Source organism: Dama dama, chromosome 13, assembly GCF_033118175.1.
Source record: "Dama dama isolate Ldn47 chromosome 13, ASM3311817v1, whole genome shotgun sequence".
NCBI lineage: Eukaryota > Metazoa > Chordata > Mammalia > Artiodactyla > Cervidae > Dama > Dama dama.
In genome coordinates this window covers 15,311,823-15,338,388 of record NC_083693.1, presented here as the reverse complement: position 1 = coordinate 15,338,388, position 26,566 = coordinate 15,311,823, and the positions used below count along the sequence as shown (strand labels likewise).

The window sequence follows — 26,566 nt, the reverse complement described above, 5'->3', positions numbered from 1 at the left end:
GGATGGGACTGGTGATAGAAGCAAGGTCCAATGCTGTCAAGAGCAATATTGCATAGGAACCTGGAATGTTAGGTCCATGAATCAAGGCAAATTGGAAGTGGTCAAACAGGACATGGCAAGAGTGAATGTTGACATTCCAGGAATCAGCGAACTAAAATGGACTAGAATGGGTGAATTTAATTCAGATGACCATTATATCTAGTACTGTGGGCAGGAATCCCTTGGAAGAAATGGAGTAGCCATCATGGTCAACAAAAGAGTCCGAAATGCAGTACTTGGATGCAATCTCAAAAATGACAGAATGATCTCTGTTCATTTCCAAGGCAAACCATTCAATATCACGGTAATCCAAGCCTATGCCCCAACCAGTAAAGCTGAAGAAGCTGAAGTTGAACAGTTCTATGAAGACCTACAAGACCTTTTAGAACTAACACCCAATAAAGATGTCCTTTTCATTATAGGAGACTGGGATGCAAAAGTAGGAAGTCAAGAAACACCTGGAGTAACAGCCAAATTTGGCCTTGGAGTATGGAATGAAGTAGGGCAAAGGCTAATAGAGTTTTGCCAAGAGAATTCACTGGTCATAGCAAACACCCTCTTCCAACAACAAAAGAGAAGACTCTACACATGGACATCACCAGATGGTCAACCCTGAAATCAGATTGATTATATCCTTTGCAGCCAAAGATGGAGAAACTCTATACAGTCAGCAAAAACAAGACTGGGAGCTGACTGTGGCTCAGATTATGAACTCCTTATTGCCAAATTCAGACTTAAATTGAAGAAAGTAGGAAAAACCACTAGACCATTCAGGTATGACCTAAATCAAATTCCTTATGAATATACAGCGGAAGTGAGAAATAGATTTAAGGGACTAGATCTGATAGACAGAGTGCCTGATGAACTAAGGACGGAGGTTCGTGACACTGTACAGGAGACAGGATCAAGAAAAAAGATCATGTAAAAGAAATGCAAAAAGGCAAAATGGTTGTCTGAGGGGGCCTTACAAATAGCTGTGAAAAGAAGAGAAGTGAAAAGCAAAGGAGAAAAGGAAATATATTCCCATTTGAATGCAGAGTTCCAAAGAATAGCCAGGAGAGATAAGAAAGACTTCCTCAGCAATCGATGTAAAGAAATAGAGGAAAACAACAGAATGGGAAAGACTAGAGATCTCTTGAAGAAAATTAGAGATACCAAGGGAACATTCCATGCAAAGATGGGTTCGATAAAGGACGGAAATGGTATGGACTTAACAGAAGCAGAAGACATTAAGAAGAGGTGGCAAGAATACACAGAAGAACTGTACAAAAAAGATCTTCAAGACCCAGATAATCATGAAGGTGTGATCACTCCCACTCACCTAGAGCCAGACATCCTGGAATGTGAAGTCAAGTGGGCCTTAGAAAGCATCACTATGAACAAAGCTAGTGGAGGTGATGGAATTCCAGTGGAGCTATTTCAAATCCTGAAAGATGATGCTGTGAAGGTACTGCACTCAATATGCCAGGAAATTTGGAAAACTCAGCAGTGGCCACAGGACTGGAAAAGGTCAGTTTTCATCCCAATCCCAAAGAAAGGCAATGCCAAGGAATGCTCACAGTACTGCACAATTGCACTCATCTCACACACTAGTAAAGTAATGCTCAAAAGTCTCCAAGCCAGGCTTCAGCAATATGTGAACTGTGAACTTCCAGATGTTCAAGCTAGTTTTAGAAAAGGCAGAGGAACCAAAGATCAAATTGCCAACATCTTCTGGATCATCGAGAAAGCAAGAGAGTTCCAGAAAAACATCTATTTCTGTTTTATTGACTATGCCAAAGCCTTTGATTGTGTGGATCACAATAAACTGTGGAAAATTCTGAAAGAGATGGAAATACCAGACCACCTGACCGTCTTCTTGAGAAACCCGTATGCAGGTCAGGAAGCAACAGTTAGAACTGGACATGGAAAAACAGACTGGTTCCAAATAGGAAAAGGAGTACGTCAAGGCTGTATATTGTTACCCTGCTTATTTAACTTATATGCAAAATACATCATGAGAAACACTGGGCTGGATAAAGCACAAGCTGGAGTCAAGATTGCCAGGAGAAATATCAATAACTTCAGATATGCAGATGACACCACCCTTATGGCAGAAAGGGAAGAGGAACTAAAAAACCTCTTGATGAAAGTGAAAGAGGAGAGTAAAAAAGTTGGCTTAAAGCTCAACATTCAGAAAACTAAGATCATGGCATCTGGTCCCATCACCTCATGGGAAATAGATGGGGAGACAGTGGAAACAGTGACAGACTTTATTTTTTTGGGCTCCAAAATCCCTGCAGATGGTGGTTGCAGCCATGAAATTAAAAGATACTTACTCCTTGGAAGGAAAGTTATGACCAACCTAGATAGCATATTAAAAAGCAGAGACATTACTTTGTCAACAAAGGTCCATCTAGTCAAGGCTGTGGTTTTTCCAGTGGTCATGAATGGATGTGCGAGTTGGACTGTGAAGAAAGCTGAGTGCCGAAAAATTGATGCTTTTGAACTGTGGTGTTGGAGAAGACTCTTGAGAGTCCCTTGGACTGGAGACTGGTTGGAGATCCAACCAGTCAATCCTAAACGAGATCAGTCCTGGGTGTTCATTGGAAGGACTGATGCTGAAGCTGAAGCTCCAATACTTTGGCTACCTCACGCGAAGTGTTGACTCATTGGAAAAGTCCCTGATGCTGGGAGGGATTGGGGGCAGGAGAAGAAGGGGATGACAGAGGATGAGATGGCTGGATGGCATCACCGACTCAATGGACATGAGTTTGAGTAAGCTCTGGGAGCTGGTGATGGACAGGGAGGCTTGGCGTGCTGCAATTCATGAGGTCGCAAAGAGTCGGACACGACTGAGCGACTGAAAGAATGAATGAAGAGTCCGATTTCAGTATTGACTATCTGGTGATGTCAATGTGTAGAGTGGTCTCTTGGGTTGTTGGAAAAGGGAGTTTGCTATAATCTGTTTGTTCTCTTAACAAAACTCTGTTATCCTTTGCCCTACTTCATTATGTACTCCAAGGCCAAACTTGCCTGTTACTCTAATTATCTTTCGACTTCCTACTTTTGCATTCCAATCCCCTATGATGAAAAGGACATCTTTTTTTGGTGTTACTTCTATAAAGTCTTGTAGGACTTCATATAACCAGTCAATTTCAGATTCTTCAGCATTAGTGGTTGGGACATAGACTTGGAATACCGTGATACTGAATAGTTTGCCTTGGAAACGAACTGAGATCATTCCTTTGTTTTTGAGATTGCAAGTAATATTGCATTTTGGACTTTTTGTTGACTAAGAGGGCTACTCCATTTTTTCTTAAGGGATTGTTGCCCATAGTAGAGGATACAATGGTCATTTGAATTAAATTCCCCCATTCCTGTCCATTTTATTTCACTGATTCCTAAGATGTTGATATTCACTCTTGCCATGTCCTGCTTATCACATCCAATTTACCTGATTCATGGATTTAACACTCCGGGTTCCTATGCAATATTGTTTTTTATAACATCAGACTTTACTTTCATCACCAAACACATCCATAACTGAGCATCATTTCCGCTTTGGCCCAGCCGCTCCATTCTTCCTGGAGCTATTTGTAATTTCCCTCTGCTCTTCCCCAGTAGCCTATTAGACACCATCCAGTCTGGGGAGATCACCTTCTGGTGTCCAATCTTTTTGCCTTTTTATACTGTTTGTGGGGTTCTCGCAGGAAGAATACTGGAGTGACTCAGTCAGTCAGAGGAGCCCGTCCCTCTCCCAGTGGACCACGTTTTGTCGTAACTCTTCACTGTGACCCGTATGTCTTGGGTGGCCCTGTACAGCATGGTTCATAGCTTCACTGACTTACACAAGCCCCTTTCCCATGACAAGGTTGTGATCTGTGAGGGAGAATTTCATTTAGATCACCATTTTATCCTTACCACAACCCTGTAAGGAAGGTAGGCAGTTACCAACTTGAATTAGAGAATGAAAGGTGGAGACTCAAATCAAGATGGCAGAGAAAGAGGACACAGAACTCACCTCTCCCCATGAACACATCAAAAATACACCTACATGTGGAAAACTTCTCACTGAAATCTAACTGAAATTGGCAGTAAACCTCTTGTTTACAACCAAGACTGTAAGGAAGACACATGCAGGAAGGAAAGAGAAGCAATTGCATTTGGACCTGGGCCCTGGAGGGACTCAGAGAAAAAGGAGATGACATGGGAGGAGATGCTTCCTGGGGAGTGAGTGGTTTGAGGCACATATTGGCCACCTCAGCCCTGGGTCCAACAAAGGGAAGGTGAAATCCCTTGTCTAGTAGGAGGACTGGTAACACGAATAGAAGGTCTGAGCGAAAGCTAGACTCTGCTCATGAGAAGCGTGGGAACACTTGCTTGCTCCCAGGCAGGGTAGAAAGAGTGGACTGAGACCACATGGCTGTCTGACTGGTTTTCTGTGACTACCCTAGCATGCCCCTCAGCCCAAGCTGAGCCAATACCCCAGCCCTGTTTGCCTTGTGTTGCAACTCCACACGGGAGCACGGGCAACCACAACCAAGGAAAATCTCAAAGATGAGATGCTGTGGCAGCTCAAATCTTAAGTGGCAACTGAACAGGGAGCAGGCAGCCAATCCTGGCGATTGCAGACACAAAACAGAGGCAGATCTCATCTCTGATGGCAGCCAGGCCACCACAACCCCTGCCATGACCCTTGTTGAGTACCCAGCCTCTCTTACTCCAACTCTGCTACCCTTATGAGCTGAGGGTGCCAGGGCCAGGACACAGCACACACTTAGACAGAGCTTCTGCTCCAACAACTTGAAACATGAATCATGAATTAATCATGATTTACCCATTAGTGAAAGTAAGCAGCTGGCCTTGGTGTACAGGCCTCAAAAATTATTGCAAGGATTACTTAACAAAATAAACTTTGACAATGATAAAAATATGCTAAGAGGATAAAATTATGAATAATCTCTGCCACAGCACTTCCATATACTCTGGGAATGACATCTGCAACCACAGCTTCAATAAAATTGCAGAGCTGTGCTTTTGAAATGCCTTAACTAAACTCTGTGCTTGGGAATCTGTGGCTTTTTTTACAGTAATGGCAAAAGCACCAACAAGGGGGTGACACCCACTAGGCAGAGGTGGAAGTGCTACCTCTCACATGACTTTGGTTCTAGCTCCTCCTTCTCCAGGCCCACTTCCTTCCAAGGTGGGAACTGCCAGTTCACCCTGATGAAAGGCATGACTTATGTTCGTGCCAAACCCAGCTCTCCCAACAAGGCCACTTGGGCACATGCAGACTGCATAGGGATGCTCCCACATAAGGACACCCCTTCGAGACTGCGATAGGTAATTATTTTACCTAATTTCATAGAGAGAAGAAGACAAGCAAAATAAGACAGAGGAATTTGCCTCAACTGAAGGAGCAAGAGAATCCCCCTTAAAAAACAACACTAATTAAACAGTAATAAACAATTTACTAGATAAAGAATTCAAAGCATTACTAATAAGAATGCAAACTGAATTAGGGAAAAGAACAGATGAACACAGTGAAACTTTTAGCAAGGAACTAGAAAGTATAAAAACAATCCAGTCAGAACAGAAGACTACAATAACTTAAATGAAAAAACAAAACACTGAAAGGAATGAACAGCAGACCAGATGATACAGAAGAACACATAAGTCAACTAGAAGACAGAATAATGGAAAGCACACAATCAGAACAGCAAAAAGAAAAAACCATTTTTCTTAATGGAAACAGTTTAAGGGATCATTGGGATAACATCAAGTATCCTAGAAGGAGAAGAGAGAGGGAAGGTGATTGAACATGTATTTAATGAAATTATGGCTGAAAACATCCCAAACCTGAAGAAGAAAACAGATATCCAGGTATAGGAAGCACAGACGGTCCCACATAAGATGAACCCAAACAGACACACACCAAGAAAGATCATAATTACAATGGGAAGAGTCAAAGAGCGAATTCTAAAGGCAACAGGAGAAAAACAAAGAGATACAAGGGAACCCTTTGTATATGATAAGGCTAACAGCTGATTCTTCTGTAGTAACATAGCAAGCTAGAAGACAGTAGCATGATATACTAAAAGCGTTGAAAGGGAAACCCTGCAACCCAGGATACCCTACCCAGCAAAGTTACCATTTAAAATCCTAGTACAATTTTGTGGGGCTTCCTGGGTGGCTCAGTGGTAAAGAACCCACCTGCCAATGCAGGAGACTCAGGAGACATGGGTTCGATTGCTGGGTCAGGGAAGATCCCCTGGAGGAGAAAACGGCAAGCCACTCCAATATTCTTGCCTGGAGAATCCCATGGACAGAGGAGCCTGGCTGGCAATAGTCCACAGGGTCACAAAGAGTCAGACATGACTGAGTAACAGAGTGCATGTGTGTGCACACACACACACAGAGTGTTTGTGGGATTGTAGATTTATGCAGCCACTATGGAAAACAGTGTGAAGTTTGCTCAAAAAAACTAAAAACAGAATTACCATATGACTGAGCAACTCCACTACTGGGGATATATCAGAAGAAAACAAACACACTAATTTGAAAAGATATATTCAGCCTAATGCTCATAGCAGCATTATTTACAATAGCCAAGACATGGAAGCAACCTAAGTGCTTATCAACAGAAGAATGGATAAAGAAGAATGTGGTGGATGTATATATACACAATGGAATATTATGCAGCCATAAAAAGAATGAAATTCTGCTACTCACAACATGAATGGACCTTAATGAAGTAAGTCAGATGGAGAAAGACAAATACTCTACATTATCACTTACAAGTGGAATCCAAAAGATGAAACAAATGAATGTATATAATAAAACAGAAATGGACTCATAGACACAGAGGTAAAACTAGTAGTTACCAGTGGGGAGAAGGAAGTGGGAAGGGGCAAGATAAGGAAATGGGATTAAGAGACACAAACTACTATGTAGAAAATAAGTAAGCAACAAAGATATACTGTACAACGTGGGGAAATAAATATAGCCATTATTTGGTTACAGCTTTAAATGGAATATAATCTATAAAATATTGAATCACTCTGTTGTACATTTGAAACTAATATAATATTGTAATCAACTACACTTCAATTAAAAAAGAAAGAAAATAGAGGATGAAAAATAAATAACTTCTTTGAGGCTTCACATCTAAGTGTCTGGGAACCCATACCCGCTGACCTCTAATCTGCCTCCCTACAGAGGGTAGATGTAGTTCTCTTTGTGGGGGCTGGTGCTAGGTTTGCAGTAAGGCAGGCAGAGATTGGAGGCCACATGGACCCTATGATGCACAGCCCAGAAGCCCATTCAGGACCACAGCTCTGATTTCCCAGCCGTGAGAGCTTCTAGCTGTGCTCTTATCTGGTATTATCCATGGCTAAAGGGAGCTCCTTTGACCATAGTCATGCCCCTCCTCCAAAGGGCAGCCCACATCCAGTGACAGGTTAATGCTGGGGTACAGAGGTCTGGTCCCACTGCTTTAGCTGTAATATCTCTGAAGGGCCACTCAGCTCTAGGGTGCTCTAGAGGGTGGGCTGAGGCCTTGGTAGCAATTGCACCATATTTTAATTTCTCCCTCTGCCCAGTTCAGCTCCATTCCCTCCCTCACAGGTGTGGAATCCCAGAGAACCCCTAAAGCCTTCTGTATATGCATCCACACACATACACACTCATCCTAACACGTGATATGGAGAAGAAACAATGGCTACAGAAAGGAGATAAAGTCTGATTGGGTCTCTTCTACATCTTCACTAAGTTTACCTCCCTCTCATTATTCTTTTTCGGGATAGCGGAGATCCTGGGGCCTCCCTGGGGCTGGACTTTCTCCACACTCTTCATATCATCTTGCACCCAAAGTAGTAGATAAATTGATTGTTGGGGGTGCAGAAAGGTTGATTGGCTTCTATCAAATCATGATGTAAGTAGCCACCTAGTGAAGCTACTGAGTAGGACCAGTACTCACCTTAGCTTGCAACCTCATTGTGGCCAGGCCTCAACATAGTGCTCCAGTGATGGGATTGAAGGGCCCAACCCAGCCAACAAGGAAGAACAGCCAATCCCATTCCCTTAGAAGACCTAACCACGGTTTCCGGGTTCACACTAAAAACATTACAGAAGCACACCTACAGGCCTGAGCTGCTCAGAGCAATGTTGAGGAGATGATAGGACTCAGGGCAGGCCTGCAAGATACACTTCAGAGCCATAGAAAGGGCGCATGTACCCGGTGCTGCTTGCTTTTAAGAGTTCCTGAGCCTGACACATGTGGCAAGGAGACACTAATTGAAGAAAATAGAAAATAGCTCCACTGAAAGTCAGAGTTCCACAGATGGCATGCTTGCTATTCCCCAAACAGAACTCAGATAAAGCCATCTGCATCATAAATCATTCAAGCGCTAAAACCCACATGATAAATCAAAATGAAAATGTTTTAAAAATGAACTAGTTTTATCCATATCTACAAGCAAAATGAATTTTAAGGAATAAGGTTCCTTTTGTGTTACGTAAAGCCCTCTCCTGAGTCTTATGCAGTAGGGGCACGGAGGGGTAACGGCCACAGAAAACTGTGGGAGAATAACAGGGACAGGATTGGCCAGGCACACTCTTCCCCCCATGTGCTCTTACCAATCTCTCTGGCCCAAGAGCCCATTAATAAAACTTTCACATTCTGGTGTGAATGTGTAGATTTATTAAAAGCCATGAATTGTGCTTGTCCCCTTGTGTAGGCTGATACAGAAACTGAAACTCAAGTTCCATATAAAACACTTGTGTATGTATGTGTGTTTATGTGCATGTACTTATGCATCTGTTTCTCTAATAATAAAATGAAGAATATTTATTCTTTTTAGGAGTATATAAAAACCCATTCCATTTTGTGAAATTATTTTTTAAAAACATGAGTACAAGAGATGTTGGAGTTTCTTTTATCTATTTTCACTTGGGTCTTCCCCCACAGCCCCCCTCCTATTCAACTTCAGCAATACACTATGAGGGGAGCATCATGTCAACGTTTGGGACAGAGGAAATAAAGGCAGGATTTAAGCAGCCATTGCTGTCCTCAAAAATACTTCATGGGACAGCTCTCACCCGAACTGGAGCCTTCCTTCCACAACAGCTTCAGTCAACCGCTTGTCCATCAAACAACCTGTGTAGTCCAGTACCTCCAAGAACAGCATATTGATAACCATTGTTAGAAAACAGATAAGATAAGAAACTTACGAGTACATGCATAGGGAGCCAATACCTGATTAAGTATGGAAAAGCACCATATAATTACATAGTTCATGGGCAACTGCAGGAAAGGGAGGTTTGTCATTTTTAAAGAGACACTCAGCAGCTGAAATCTCCTAGAGGGAACAGGCCCCACTCAGCTACCAATACCCAGCCACTTTCCATGCCTGATTCCAAAGGAACAGAGGGTAGATTGAAGAAAACAGAAATAAAATCTTGTTTTTCCTTATTTAAAAATCCTAATTTAATCTTTCTCCCTCAGAGGTCAGTGTGCTTGGAATTAAGAGCTGAAAAGATACACTGCTGTCCTCAGCCACGGGAAGAGGGGCTGCCTCACAGGGACTGGGTGTGGGCATCTTGCTGTGTGCCTCCCAGTGACTGTTTTGACAGAAATAAGCAACAGTTTAGAAAAAAACCAATGGAAGAATCGCCAGATAGCTTGAGAAAACATATTGACCCATGCCAGTGTAAGAAAATGCCTGCATAATGCTATCCTAGCGTGAAAAAAAGGTGTTCCTTGAGAAGGATGCTGGCAGTTCCAGTCTGGATTTGCATGGCCTTAGGAAGTCCCTTCCTTCCTCCACGCCTCCGATTCCCCTTTGGGCAGGTGATCCTCTCCTTCCAGTTCTGTGCCACTTCCACCTCCACTGTGAATGTGAGGTTGGGGCTTCTCCCAAGCAACCACCTCGGGGCCCTGGCTGTACATGTGGGCCTATTGTGGAGGCCTCTCAGTAGAGGGCAAAGCAGCAGAGGTTCCGTTGGGGGCATGCGGCTTAGAAGAGGCCAGTCTACTCGTGGGCCTGGTCCTCACTCAAGATATGTTTTCTTTTTTATTATCTTTGACTTCGTTAAACAACTCTACACTCAGGTGTAAAAGAGATTTATGATTGATTTAAGCCAGAAAATTTCCCAATGGGAATTTGCCCTCAGTGAGATTTTCTGAAGAGTAGCCTCTATGAACAGTTGGAATTAACCAATTATTTGCCAAGGTAACCAAGCAAAGTCAATGACAAGATCATGAAGTTTGTGGGAAGTGACCATAACCACACTAAACACACACACACAGATGTACACTGTTCCTGGGGAGGCAGAGAACAGCATTAACCTCAAGAATTCCCAATGCTGTGTGGCCCTGGGTGAGTTGTATGCGTTCCTCACTGAGCTTTCCCCTCCTCCAGACAACAGAGACAACCATTCACATGGACGTCAGGGGGTGGCAGCAGCAGCACCCTGAGGGGATCCTGGTTTCCTGGCAGACACTTAGTAGTCTCTTCCAGCTCCGAAATCCCATGTGATTCTCTATTTGTGGCTGGACTGAACATCAAGCATAGAAGAACATTCAAGTTTGAAATTCTTTGAGTCCAGTAACTTTGAAAAATTATTTTTATCAAATTTTATAGATTCCACTGTTGCTCCTTGAATAGATTGTTAAACAAATTAATCTACATAATACCCAGACATATGGAAATATAAACCAATAGCATTTTTATAACACTCTACCTCAGTGGTCAGTCTTTGTGATATTTTTATCATGTCTTGTTCAGCTGTTTTTACATCCACTATCGCCGACTAAGAAAAGAGAACTGAAGTCTTCTTTGAAGTTACAGATTTTGTGTTTCTTCCCTAAAATGCTGATATCTGAGTGAATGTGTCCAAAAGTACTATCTAGAATGTGAGTTGTGAAAGTCAACTGGCAGAAGACAGTTTAGGAAACTATCACTGGAGCCACTGGCAGAAAGTCAAGGACTCTGACCTCTGACATCAGCTGTAGCTTTATCTAAGCAAATGGAAGGGAGAGCTTGACTGCAAGTAAACTGCCAGGTCACTTGAAACTCACAGGGTCTCTGGGATTCAGCACAAGGAATAGTGCTGCCTTATAACAGTGACAATGATGATGGCAGCTAACATTTATCATGTGGGCACTGGGTGCCAGACATTCTTCTAAGGTCTTTCTCCTACAAGGCAGGCACTAATATTATCAGCCTCATTTTATAGGTGAGGAAACTGAGGCAATGAAGAGAAATAATAATGCTCAAGATACAAATCTGCATAGAGCCATTAGTCTTAGCTATTACCCTACATGCTTTCTTTATTAGGAGATAAAAAGTAAAGATTAAAAATCATTCAAAAAATAATTACAAAACTGTTTTATGCTTTTAAAAAGTTCAAAAACAAATCGAAGGACCTATGTTTTAATCGACTATTTTGATTATTCAGTTTGTTTCTGTACTATTTTTTACTCTATTCAACTGTTTTAAATTAATTTTCTTGTTATTAATCTTCTTCCCTGAAAAATTAGGAAAGGTTAAGTATTATAGGACTTCCCAGGTGGCAAGTCTTAATGACCTGGATAACCATGCTGGTGTGGTCATTCATCTAGAGCCAGACATCCTTGAATGTGAAGTCAAGTGGGCCTTAGGAAGCACCACTACCAACAGAGCTAGTGGAAGTGGTGGAATTCCAGCTGAGCTATTTCAAATCCTAAAAGATAAAAAAAAAATCCTAAAATATGAGGCTGCTAAAATGATGCACTCAATATGTCAGCAAATTTGGAAAACTTAGCAGTGGCCACAGGACTGGAAAAGATCAGTTTTCATTCCAATCCAAATAAGGGCAATGCCAAAGAATGTTCAAACTACTGCAATTGTGCTCATTTCACATGCTAGCAAGGTAATGCTCAAAAATTTTTCAAGCTAGGCTTCAACAGTACATGAACTGCGAAATTCCAGATGTAAAAGTTGAGTTTAGAAAAGGCAGAGGAACCAGAGATCAAACTGCCAACATCCTTTGGATCATAGAAAAAGTAAGGAAATTCCAGAAAAACATCTGCTTCATCTACTATGCTAAATAAAGCCTTTGACTGTGTGAATCATAACAAACTGGAAAATTCTTAAAAAGATGGGAATACCAGACCACCCGACCTGCCTCCTGAGAAACCTGTATGCAGGTCAAGAAGCAAGAGTTAGAACTGGACATGAAAGAATGGACTGGTTCAAAATTGGGAAAGGAGTACCTCAAGGCTGTATATTGTCACCTTGCTTATTTAACTTATACACAGCATACACCATGCGAAATGCCGAGCTAGATGAAGCACAAGCTGGAATCAAGACTGCTGGGAGAAATATCAATAACCTCAGATATGCAGATGACACCACCCTTTTGGTAGAAAGTGAATAGGAACTAAACAGCCTCTTAATGAAGGTGAAAGAAGTGTGAAAAAGCTGACTTAAAACTCAACATTCAAAATATGAAAATAATACATTTTTTCTGTGTCTCTGCTGTCAGTGTCCTTTCCCTCACTTGGAGTCACAGTCCACCTCGCCTCCCTTATATGCCCTCCAACACTACACTGGTCTCTGGACCTGCTGTGGAGGCAGCTCAGACTCTAATCTGGTCCTGCTCCAGAGGTTCAAGAGGGAGGGGACATATATATATATATACCTATGGCTGGTTCATATTGATGTCTGACAGAAAGCAACAAAATTCTGTAAAGCAATTATCCTTCAATAAAAAATAAACAAAATTTTAAAAAGATTTCAACATTCAAAAAGATCATGGCATCTAGTCCCATCACTTCATGCCAAATAGATGGGGAAAAAATGCAAACAGTGACAGACTTTATTTTCTTGGGCTTCAAAATCAGTGCAGATGGTGACTGCAGCCATGAAATTTAAAGACACTTGCTCCTTGGAAGAAAAGCTATGACCAACAGCATATTAAAAAGCAGAGACGTCACTTTGCCAACAAAAGTCCATATAGTCAAAAGTATGATGTTACGTGGTCATGAATTGATGTGAAAGTTGGACCATAAAGAAAGCTGAGTGCCAAAGAATTGATGCTTTTGAACTGTGGTGTTGGAGAAGACTCTTGAGAGTCCCTTGGACTGCAAGGAGATCCAACCAGTCAATCCTAAAGGAAATCAGTCCTGAATATTCATTGGAAGGACTGATGCTGAAGCTGAAACTCCAGTACTTTGGCTACCTGATGCGAAGAGCTTACTCACTGGAAAAGACCCTGATGCTGGGAAAGACTGAAGGCAGGAGGAGAAGGGGACGACAGAGGATGAGATGGTTGGATGGCACCATCAACCAAACAGACATGAATCAGAGTAAGCTCCGGAAGATGGTGAAGGATAGGGAAGCCTGGAATGCTGCAGTCCATGGGGTTGCAAAGAGTCGCACATGACTTAGCAACTGAACAACAACAATTATAAGTTAAAAGGTTCACGGTCTTTTAGTCTTGACCTTACCATGCAATTATTGTGTGAATTTGGTTGAGCCTCAGTTTCCTCAGTTTCCCTTATTAGAGTGTTCCTTTCCCTAACTAAAATAGTTCTGCATGTGTTGAAGTGTCATTCTGTGAACTTAAGAGACACTGCTTGTCAAGAGCAGATGGCTAGGGCCAGTTGCCAAGGCACTGGCTTCTCCAGCCTGGCTGTAACAGCTGCAGGCTACAGTCCCACCTCCATGTTCTGGCGATGTACCAGTCTAAGATGTCACAGAAACATGCTTGAGTTGGCCAGCACCCGGTATGATATTTAGAAGAAAGAAAACAAAAACTTAAGAATGATCAAGTTCTAAGTAATATCAAACAAAAGCATGCTATGCTTCTTCTAATTTCCTCTGAAAGCACTTCTCATGTTTGCAAAGAGAGTAAGCTGAATATGTCAGCCCATCATACTTCCCGATGTGATGTGTGGGCTGGTAGTTCATCACAAAATTCTCCATTTTATAGGAACCAGTTAAGTTTCAATGCCAATTCTTATTCTTAACAGCAAGCTGCCTGCTAACCATGGTGTTTATATGTTAGTTTCCTGAAATTACAACAATATTGTTATTCTAAAGTAGCAAATTCATCATAAGCATGCAGAAATCCTATTGCTTAGGGAAAGTAAGTTTTTCCTATTCTTAAAAATATCACTATTTTTTTAAAGAATAATCACTTTAATCTTTTCAGTCTACCATGCAAATTCATAGAGACCATAAACAGATTCATAAATTATTTTGTAACTTGCCATCCAAAATACTGTGGCTTCTTTTCCAAAACTGTTTATTCATCTGTATGTTCAAAATTACTTATTAGGGGCCTGTCAGACATAAAGAACTTGAAAAGACAAATTCTCAATGTCTGTTATAAGATTTTAAAAAATATTTTAGAGGCCTACAAACCTCTGCAATTCCATTTTATAAATATCAAGAATTAATCACCTTAGTAACAATTGTGTTATGTGTTAAATGCTAACTATTTACTAAACAGAATTGAAAACTGACTTGTTAGCTGTCCTCTAAAAATTTCAGCTCCTGCCTCTATCTCTTTCCTCCCCTTTGCAATGCAACTACGCTTTCAAACAGCATTCTTTAAAAGGCGGCTTTATGGCTTTGGAGGAAGAAGCTGATTTCACAGCCAGATTTGCCACTGCTGTGGAAAACAGAGTGCACATGCAAGCCAGCTGAAGTCATAAGGGCTGCAAGGATTAGGGCCGCGGGGGCCTCCTCTGCTGCTGTCAAACTGCAATTGGAAACAGCTTTTCCAAAGTACGGCATGAGAAATCAGGAATTCCTGTCCACAGCTCCCCAACCCACAGGGTTTTTAATCAGGCTTGGTATTACCCATTAGAGATCAGAAATATGAAAATCATGATGAAACCAAAAAAGAGTATTTTCTAGTTTCCAAGTTTTGTTCTGCCTGGATCCCTTCCAAGCCTGTAATTATTGTCACTCACCAGGAGATGTGGGTTTGATCACTGGGTCAGGAAGATCCCCAAGAGATGAGAATGGCAACCCACTCCAGTATTCTTGCCTGGAGAATCCCATGGACAGAGGAGCCTGGCGGGCTACAGTCCATAGTGTTGCAAAGAGTCTGACATGACTTAGGGACTGAACAACAACAATGACCAGTTCAAAAGGGAACCGCTTCTGACTGGGACAGGAGCTCTAGGAAGGCTGAACCCGAAGGCAGGGCAGGCTCAGTTCAGTGACCTGCCTTCCTTCCAACCCCTGGATATGCAGATTGTCTTAACTGCTCAAATTCAGTTACTTCAACTGTACCTGACACTGAGGGATGAAGTAATTTTTGCAGAGATCATAGAAAAACTATTGAGAACATTAATAAACTAGAATCATTCAATGAGAGGTTTATTTTCTAAGCCATTTCAGCTAAAGAAAAGAATCTTTTCTCAGGAAAACAAGTTCAAATCATCAATTTAGTTTAAAAAAAATTCAAGATTTGATTTGGGATTAATCCAGATGAAGCCTAATTTCCAATACCTTTGTCTAGATTTAGAAGACCTAGAGGTCATTTATGGCAACCTGAACTTTACTTGTCAACTTTTTAATGATCTTTGAGACATAAATGCTAAAGTAGGAAAATAAATTAACCAGAGATTTCATTTTAAAAATGAGCTTATCAAATAAACTATAAGCACATCTGTTACATATGTCACTCATTCTGATCATGATACAATGCTATGTTATACAGGGATTAGGTAACACCCAAAAGTGGGCCAGCTGTAATTTCACCTTGAAAGATTTTTAATTAAAATTCCCTCATATGTATGACTTCCAGGCAAGGAAGGAGTTATGACTTGATTTTTTCTTTAACTTGCCTTAAAAATTCCAGTCAAATTCCATCTATACCAAACTTTCCCTGGTCACCTTCAGTCAATTTCTCTTTTGTTTTTCACAACAAGTTTCTGGGACCTCTCTTTAGCACAGGACATTCTATATAACAAATATAGTTGCTAGTAGATGAATATTCCCCAACTAGATTCCCCAAAAGCAACGATTTGTGTCTTATTCATTTCTTTAAGCCATCTCCTCCCCTGTTCTGAAATTAAAAACTAGAATTCTAAATCAAACAAAAAAATTCCCTTCCATTGTCTAAAATGTATTATTCATTTCTTAGGGAAGAAAATATTTTCAGAAAAAGAGTATCAGCAAATGATGGACAAAATTTCAGAGAGAAGAAAGTTCAGGGGGAGAGCATTATGCACAAATTGGACAATCAGCCAAGGTGAACTAAGGATCTGAAACAGCACTGAACTCTCACCATAATTTAGCCTGCCCCAAACCGGAGCAAATTTAGACTTGTTAGGACTTTCTTCAAGAAGCAGCAATCAATTCTTGAATAAAAATTTTCCAGAAAATCCTTGTCCTCTAATAAAAGCAATTTCTTAAGAACACCTTGGAAATCTACTTAATGACCATAAACAGATTCATAAATTATCTTGTAACTGGCCATCCAAAATGCTGTGACTTCTTTCCCAAAATTGTTTATTCATTTGTATGTTCAAAATTACTTATTAGGGGCCTGTCACACATAAAGAACTTGAAAAGACAAATTCTCAATCTCTGTTATAATATTTTTAAAAATATTTCAGAGAAATTCTCATCAAGATGATCAAATCAAGAAAAAATTCTGGTTAAGTATAAATTAAGTAGAATGTTCCATCATCTGGGCCTCACCTTTGTTCCGGCAATGAAATCTACTTGCTAAGAGCAATAAAACCTGAACAGCCCTTACCTTCGTGAATATACTTCTTTTGAGCATCTTCAGGATGAAGTAACTCCAATAAAGATTAAGAACTTGCAGGACCATGAGCTGTAGGTTGAGGAAGATGTATGAAAAGAAAGGTTGAAGGTAGTGCAGAGGCAGAATCAGCGTGCAATATAAAATCCTGAAAAACCAAACAAATGAGAATGTTTCATTACAGTCAAAGCACTTCTGAATTTTCAGTGAGGAAACAAGTATTTTTTCTCCCAAGGCATACAACATTTATTTTATTTCTAATAATGTCCAGGAAAGACTCAAAAAAAACCAATATGGTAATATCACCTTTTATATCATTTTTGGAAAGTCACAAATGTTCCTCTACCTCAGTTTCCTCTCTGCAAAGAGAACTGTATATACTAATCCCACCCACCTTCCTGGGATTGGAGAATACGAGATAATGCATGTGTGCATGGGTTATTATTGCCTTTTGGACACAGTCTCATTTATTTGGCATCAAAAGTGAATGGGAAATTCTACGTGAGTAAATTTTCTGGATAAAACAGACTTTTAAAGAAGCAAAAATTCTATTATTACTTTTACTTCCACTTGCCAAAGTGAATTGAATACTTTATTAATTTCATAAACAGACTCCTGGACACAATATGAACTGCCCTCAATGACCAGGATGCACAGTGCCTTCAGATACAATTGCAGCATGAAGGCTATCTGTTGTCTTCCCAAACTGCAAACATTGCTGTTTAGACATGTTTGTAAGTATATTACTTGAATTATAAAAATAGTTTGTTCATACAAAATTGGAAAAATAAGAAAGTTGCCCATAGAATTACAATTTTAAAAAATAATACTGCAATTTTGTGCATTATCTTCTAATTTTTCTTACCTATATTTAAATTTTATTTTTAAATTAACATATAGTAAAATTGACTATTTGGGGGTGTGCAGTTCTACAAATTACAATAACAGCATAGATTTGTGTAACCACCACCACAGTACAGAGACAGAGTGGTTCCATCAACCCCCAAACCTTTATAGTCATACCCCCAGGCCTAGCACTTGGCAACCACTTATCTATTCCCCACCCCTTTAATTTCATCTTGTCAAGAAGGCCATATACATGGAATCATGCAGTGTGTCAGCTTTTGAGATTGCCTTCTTTCACTCAGCACAGAGCCTCTGAGAGTCATGTAAGTTGTTGTGGGTATCAATAGCACTATTTTTTTAAACTAGTGAGTGGTATTCCATTGTGTGGGTATACCCATTAGTCACCATTTGCATTTTTTCCAGTTTTTGACAATTGTGGACAGAACTGCTATAAATATTTATGTAATATATATGTTTTTGTGTGCACGTGAGTTTTCATTTTTCAAGGGTAAATACATACAGGTGGGATTACTGGGTATCACACTGCCAAGCATATGCTTAACTTTCCAAGAAACTGAAAACTTGTTTTCCAAAATGGCTATTTTGCATCCCAATCAGCAAAGAATGAGAATGCCAGTTGCTGCTCATCTTCAGCAGCACTTATTATTATTCTGTAGAGACTTTGCCATTGTAGTAAAAGTATCACTTGTGGGATCTTATGTTCAGTTTCATTTAGCTTTAAATCAAAAACAGTTTACACACAATCCCTAGAACCCTATCTCTGACAAACAGCAAGGAGATCTGGACCCACAGGTAGGGACAATGCCCATGGTCAGCTTGAAGCAGTTACAGAAGATGGACCATCAGTCCCTCTGCTACTTATAAGGTTTTAAGAATCCAGACTCCTTGAGGGGGAAATCTTATAGCATGCAGGTAGCTAGATATGAGCAGATAGGGACAGGGACCAGGTGGCAGGAAATCACACAGCTTGTAAACAGCAGGGATCCATAGGCAGACAAAACAAAGCAGAAATCTTCAGACTGATACGATATTGGGTGATAAGGGTCTGAACAGAAGACAAAGAAAGGTGGGAAAAGGTGGGAATCTCCTGTGTCCAAATGTAACCTTTTGCTCATTATGATCTTATTACAAATAAAATTAGCCTTATAGATAAGAAGTACCCATCATGCACTGACACTTCTGATCTAAGCTAAATAAAGACAAAAATCCCTCCTCCTCTCAGGAAAATGGAGCAGGCATGAAAATTGGGGAAGATGCCCCCCCCCCAAGTTCCTCCTTAGTGAATATCCTGCCCCTTCATTACTATGCCCATCATAACCAGTTTACCAAAGAAATCCAGTGTGGCAGCTCCTCACCTGCCTGCTCACTCTCCCTGAGAGCGTATCCTTACTTAAATAAACCCCCACTTTATGTTTTTTTAAAAAAAAGTTTACACTGTTTGAACAATTTGGCGTGTTAGGGGAAGCACACTGACTGAATCTGCCTACCCTGGCCAGGTACCATAGTCACCATTCTCATGAGATGTTTTATGACAGGAGGTCCTGGTAAGGAACATGGAACTAATAAGCCACCACCAACCGGAAGAGTTTGGGAAAAGTGAAAAGGAGACATCATGTGCCTGACCACATCCCAGAATCCTCGTCACTGGCATCCCTCCTGGAGGAGTGATGTGCGCACCACCAGGAAGGACTCTGAGTCAGGATGATTGGTCAGAGACCACCCAGAAACTAATCCCATCACCATAAAACCTGAGACTGCGAGCCATGGGGCAGAGCAGCCCCCTGGGTTCCCTCAGCCGACTGCTCTCCGCCCGGGGGCCCTTTCCAAACAGAACCTCTTGCTCTGTCAGCACATGTGTCTCCTCAGACAATTCGTTTCTGACTGTTAAACAAGAGCCTGCTTCTGGGCCCTGGAAGGGGTCCCCCTTCCTGCAACAAATGGTGACTCTGGTGGGGACTCTTCTTCACCACGACTGACACACTGACCACTCAGGGTGCTTGGGGACCAGCTTGCCTGCCGATGGACCAGACCCAGCAGCTCCAACCAGGACCCTTTTGTCCTTGGTCTCCTCCTGACGCAGACAACTGGCCAGGGTGCCCAGACCAGGTAAGGAACAAGAGACTTTATTGACCTCTCTCACCTTCCCTCTCCTTAACCCTTCCTATCCTACCACTTTTTCTAGTCCCCCAGTCTTAGACACAGGAGTCTGCTCGAAGGGCCTCAGACTGAGCTGAGGATCAGAGGCCAATGACCTCTGCTTGGGAGAGAACTAGAATTCTGATTCTGTTCTGGTCTGTCCTGGTTTCTGGTAGGGCCGATTTCTAGTCCTCCCTTCTCTGGAGGTCCAGAAGTCCCATAACACCTGAGTATCTGCAGGTGGCAAGAGACGTCTATAAGGTCACCCCTTTTGCTCCCCCATCCTGCCTCCTACCCCGTCTTCCTTCAGCCTGGCTCCCTTTCCTCCCTTTGAAATCTTTGAAGACTTGAGATTACTTTCATTCACTCTGTTAGAACTTGGATCTGAAGTTCTGTCTCTATAGGAGGTTTTCTGAGAGAATATAATCTTGCCTTTAAGGGAGTGTCTGATTGGGATGGTTGGGTATGTGTATGTGTTCTGTGTTGTGATTTATGATGGCCATTTTGCTTTGTGTGGCTGCCATTTTCTTTAGACCTGATGCTGTTTTGTTAGAGCTTGGTTTTCTCTTCCTTGCCTTGAGATCAGGCTCTCAGGGACACTAATCTAGACCATTTCTAATTCTTAAGACTGAAGGGCAAATGGAAAGAAGAAGCTTTTAAATATGTTATTTATCCCAACTGTTATTTATAAACTAGTGAATTTTATATTGTAATATCTGATTCATGACTAAGTTTAGAAAATGAAGCCAAATCTTGTGTTGTGGTTGTCTGGATATATGTGTGTCTCAGTATGTGTCTTTGTCTCTGGATAATATTGTTGAGATTAATTTGTAAATGAGCTCTATTTAAATGGCTTAAACAAATGTAAGTGCTTACAAAGCAAACAATTCCAAATTAAGCTAAATGAATTTCAGGTTCATGTGAACTAGGAAATATTCAATATTAAATTAATAGTGGTTATATAGACATGTCTTTAGAACCATCAATAACTATAACACTTCTGTTGTACCTAGATTTACTAGAGGTCAAATAAGACTGTATTCTGTCTGTTAAACAAACTTGTTAACAAGAAAAGGAACAAACACAATGTGGAAAAAAACTTTCAAAGAAGTGTTTTTAGTAAGAAAAGTTGTGAGAAATGAAAAAGAAGTGAAATGAGTGAGTTATGCATGATAAGGATTTTCTAAGATTGGATTACAATTAGTTGGGTAAGTAGATTTTGTTAGGAATGACTTAGCCACAGGAAAACTGGTTAGAACCAACGAAGTCCAAGATGGCAGAATCCACTTTCACTAGACTTTGAGCCTTGGTATTTATACCCATTGTGACACATGCAAGCTAAGTGACACACCCACCAGCATTGGCTAAATCTGACTGACTGTTCTAAACCCTTTTGATTTTTGGGGGACAAAATTTCCTAAATCAAATTCTATTGAAGTTCTTTTGACCTCTAGTTAACTTTGGGATGCTTCAGAGGGCCCCTGAAACATCCCAAAGAGAGATATATTAAACTAGTTGTGTTTATTTGGTTGGTTAAATTACAAAGGAATTATTATCAAATGCATAATAAATCCTCTCAGGTTGTATTGTATGATAAATGTTACTAATATAGATATCCTAGAACTTACGTGCAGAGAAGGCAATGGCACCCCACTCCAGTACTCCTGCCTGGAAAATCCCATGGATGGAGGAATCTGGCAGATTGCAGTCCATGGGGTCGCTGGGAGTTGGACACGACTGAGCAACTCCGCTTTCACTTTTCACTTTCATGCACTGGAGAAGGAAATGGCGACCCACTCCAGTATTCTTGCCTGGAGGATCCCGGGGACGGGGGAGCCTGGTGGGCTGCTATCTATGGGGTCGCACAGAGTAGGACATGACTGAAGCGACTTAGCAGCAGCAGCAGCAGAACTCATATGGAGTTCCTAAAATTCTGTCATGTTCTGGTATTCTAATGGGAAACCTGATGACTTTACAAAGGTTAACAAAAGGACTGAACTGGTGAATATGCTTATAGCTTTTATGGTTTCTATCTGAAAAAATTTACAGGTTTGAATCAGTGTTTTCCAGGAGTAGGGGAAATATTCACCTCAAGCTAATTATGACATTAATTTGGTAAAATTATAAACAAATGGAAATTATTATCTTTTCTATCTGACCCCTCCAGAGATGGAAACTCTTAGGTTTCCAATAACTTTACCAGATAAGTTAGGAAGGTTATGTCACTAGCAAGTACAGAAATCTCAAGGAATTTTTGAGACCTTGAAAAGTGAAGACTTCACCCAGATTTGTTAGGCAAAATCTGTGATAAGCCTTTGGCATGACTTTCCTAGCCCTGAAAGATTTTATTTTAAAAGTTCAGTCTGAGAAGTTTCAGCAAAGCAAAAAGTCTATGATCAATTATGGTTATATAAATCATCAGGTCAGGTTTATTGAGACCAGAACTATTTCGCAAACAAACTAGTCTTAATTTGGTTATATCTGGTAAAAATGAGGGTGATTTTAGGGAGAAAAAGATGTTTCAATAAATGTTAAATCTCAGTTTGTTAATGAAGGTCTGTATCTACTAAGATCCATTTCCTGGATAGTTCTTTGCTGTTAGGGTATATTAATGCAAAATTTACTTGAATTATTAAGAGACACCCTAAGTTTGTTTCTGAAGCTTATCTTAGTAATCTATCTTTGGACGAAGAACAGATGCCTCACAACCTACAACCAGGACTGGAAAAGGACATAATTTAATGGACTGTTTCCAATCTGGATGGAAGGACGTTTTTATCAGGTGCTCTTAACTAGCTCATTCACAGTGAAATTGAAGGTAAACTGACTCTTAGATTAATTTCCACTTCCAAAGGCCCTTACACTGGACTAGTCTATAGAGAGGACAGCTGACCTGATCTCACCATAAAATGACACCCAGAGGAGAAACTGCACTACACCAGGATGAGAAGAAGACAACATCAGAGAGAGACAGTTTGCCTAGGATGTTGCACCTGATTCATACAACCATTTATAATGTTTTCTCAACTTCTTGGACCTTTGCATATAAATCAAAAGCTTTTCTATCCTAGGCCTGATCCTATGCTACTTTTAGAAATCAGTCCAACTGTTGGGATTGTGGCCAATTACCTGTGTCCAGTTCTAGGTTACCTTGGTGAATTTCTTCAAGCCAAGGCTCAAATTGGTTGGCCCTGAGGAAATTTACTTTAAAAGGAAAATTATAATCATGTTCAGGTCACTACTGATACTACTGGATGGGATCTCCTCACCTGGCCAACTAATAATGCCTGCTTTGACCCTGGCCATAAATTTGAGTTTTCTTCTATTACTCAAGCTCAATCAGAGCAATAAACAAAGTTTCAGCAAAGGAAAAATATCTCCCACAATTACAGGATGGATTTATATAGATAACACCAGGCTATGATAATTTAAGTTTAAAGTCTCCTCTATGCTGGGAACAAATAAGTCATACTAAGGATAATCAATCTAGTAACACTAGGAAACTGGGTTATGTACCTTATAGACACTGCCAATATATAATTTCCGTGGAAGATAAGGATTTGTATGGAACAGACTAAGTCAGATGACCTGGGATATACTGGGCTGCTTCTAATGGAAGCACTAGCTTAATTCTTACTTATGACTTTACTAACACTGCTGGCTATGTTATTTGTATTTTGCCTTTTTTACAGAATTGCTGTTTCTTACATTACCAAGTGTGTGACTGAGCCTCTGATAAAATAATATATAGTTTCAAATGAGATTGATGATGATAACAATGTAACTCTAGATATGGGAAGAAGCAATAAGAGGGAATGTTTTCCTGGACCAAGAGGCTAGTAAGACAGGTGGTCCAGAGAATTTTGGATACTGCTTTATGGCCTAGTCCAGTAATAGCACATTGAAAGGCCTGTCAGAGAAATCTCTGCCAGACCTGGGAATTGTCAGCATTCTCAGTACCGTGGGACAAAATGGTCATGAGATGTGCTCCCAAAATCATGGTCAAGCTTATGACCATGAAGGGGCCCTATCAACTGGCACGTGCCATCTATCTCTGTGAAGATCAAATCATAGCCACTGCAGCTGCTGACATTTAACACCCCTAAAAGGAGTTCAGGGTGGAGATAAAAAAATGAGGCACTCTGTGCTCTGTGAAAAACTGGAAGAATAGTCCTTCAGATAGATATTTTCAGGAAAAGATTTTATGAATCCCAATCCTTGCATTTTCTTATACCTAGAAAAACACTAACATTGTTAACTGTAATATCTGCTTTGGCTATTAAGGAGAATACCACAATTAAAAATCAAAATAGAGTAGCTATGGTTCAGACATCCATGGAAATAAGTAGGTCACAGTATGGGTGTAATTTCAGACTAATTCTCAGAACAATGTAGGAAGCTAATAACTGCAACCTTACTTTTTATAAAACTAGGCAACTGGCTACCTGGCTACAAGTGTCCCTAAAGTGCCAGGTCCAGACCTGGTTTCATGCTTATTCTTCTGAAAAGAAATGAGATTTATTCTGTCTATTAAAATTCCAGTTGTCACTCCAATTCCTTCTAGTGTGGTCTGTTACACCAAAATGGGAGACCATGAGATTGAGATTTTAATCATACAAAACTCAGATCTAGGACTTGGAACTCAGAAATACTTCCAGTTCAGTGACTGTTCTCCAAACTGAGGCAGTCCTATGCGCCATTTTGACAGGAAGTTATCAGAGTCATAGTTTCACAATTCCCTGAATTAAAACTAAGCAGAATTCTGTGGGGCTCTAGAGTACAGATCTGTTCTGTGTTCTCCATTTCTTGTCTGTAGGATCTAGGCTTCATTCAGCCTCCTTGACCTTCCCTGAATCCCAAAAGGCAGATTCAAACAGTTGCTGATTAGGGAAGGGAGGGATACAGAAACAGAGGAGGAGCAATCAAATGGTGGAACAGCCTTGAGGCAGAGTCCTGGTTCCTACTCAAGAAATATGCATAACAATATCTTTGAGTCCTTCTGAAGAACAGGGCCCCCGCCCAAGTGGAGGATGGTAACTTCAGGCTGAACACAGATTCCTGGAGTACCACTCTGTGTCCACCACCAACCAATCAGAAGAAAGTCACACACCCTGCAGCCCTCACCCCAAATGTTGCCTTCTGTTTCTGGGGCCCAGTGATGACCACCATCCGTTTAGGCCTCCTGTTTGGTCCCTGTCTGTTTCATCTCTGACAGGGGCCAACAGTTTCAGGCTAAACTGCTGTTCCTACAAGGACGAATGCTGGTTTCAGGCAAAGAATACCCTGACTTAGGTTAAGAGAGACTTCTGCTCTGCTAGGCAGGTCTATGCTCATGCACAGCAGGAAGAAGTTACAGAAGAAAGAGACCTCTGCCCCAGTTCCCAAGAAGTATCTTGAGTATGAAGTCTAAGGGGGGTGTTGTTAGGGGAAGGACACTGACTGAACCCGCCCACCTTGGCCGGGCATCAGAGCCACCATTTGCATGAGCTATTTTATGACAGGAGGTCCTGGTAAGGAACACGGAACTAATAAGCCACCACCAAGCAGAAGAGTTCAGGAAAGGTCAAAAGGAGACACCACATGTCTGACCACCTCCCCAAATCCTCTCTGGCATCCATCTTGGCTGAGTGATGCATGCACCAGCAGGAAGGATTCTGAGTTAGGATGACTGGACAAAGACAACCCGGAAACTAACCCCATCACCATGAAACCCGAGGCTGAGAGCCACGTGGCAGAGCAGTCCTCCTGAGTCCCCTCACCTGCTGCTCTCCGCCCACACGCCCCTTCCCAGTAAAGTCTCTTGCTTTGCCAGCACATGTGTCTCCTTGGACAATTCATTTCTGAGTGTTAGACAACAGCCCATTTTCCCCCTTCCTGCAACAGGTGTTTGAACAATTTCCCAAATCAAAGGTTATTTCTTTAGATATGTATGTTCCTAAACATGAGAATACTACTCCAAAGTATACATTAAAAGTACAGAAGTTCAAGGTTATATTAAAAGCTATTAAGACTTTGCCATATTATTTTCCAAAATTGTAAGCAATTTATGAAAGAAGAGTTTTATTAAATCCTCCAGCCAGCACCAATTGGTTTTAAAATTTGCTAATTTAAAAAATAAAACAATTTCAGCTTGCATTATTTGCAACCTTTGACAGTTCCCTTAGTAGTTCTATTTCCTTTTTTTGTGAGTTGTTAATTCAAGACTTCTATTCAAAAAGCAATGATATGAACTCTGAACTCAATATAATAGTCATTTATCCATTTTACTTACATAATTTTTTTTAGAAACTTAGAAATTACAGAAAATATAAAGAGGTTAAAGTAAAAATCACTTAAAATCTCACAATTCACAGGTAACCCAGTACATGCTATGTCTGGTAAACATAATTCAAAACATCTTTCTTAAAAACACATTTTTATAAAGTGTTTTCCCCTTCCCTGTTACCATATGATCTTATATAATAGGAGCACACTATGCTTGTGATTTTGTACCCTGCTCTTGGGCTTCCCTGATGGCTCAGGGGTAAAGAATCTGCCTGCCAATGCAGGAGGCAGAGTTTTGATCTCTAAGTTGGGAAGATCCCCTGGAGAAGCAAATGGCAATCCACTCCAGTCTTCTTGCTGGGAAATCCTATGGACTGAGGAGCATGGTGGGCTACAGTCCATGGGGTCACAAAAAGAGTTGGACATGACTTAGCAACCAAACATGTTACAGAGAGCTTTCCATGTCAATGAACATATTTATAAATTAGGGATCAGCAAACATTTTTTA

The 26,566-nt window shown here is 40.8% G+C and overlaps 1 protein-coding gene across 1 annotated transcript in view; it reads right to left on the bottom strand.

Moving 5' to 3' along the window:
* CERS3 (ceramide synthase 3) overlaps positions 1-26,566 on the bottom strand; it is a 120,387-nt gene that overhangs the window by 36,193 nt on the left and 57,628 nt on the right. Inside the window, exon 9 of the mRNA XM_061159718.1 lies at positions 16,786-16,939. Within this exon, the coding sequence (XP_061015701.1) occupies positions 16,786-16,939 (154 nt within the window). The remainder of the gene's footprint in view (positions 1-16,785; positions 16,940-26,566) is intronic.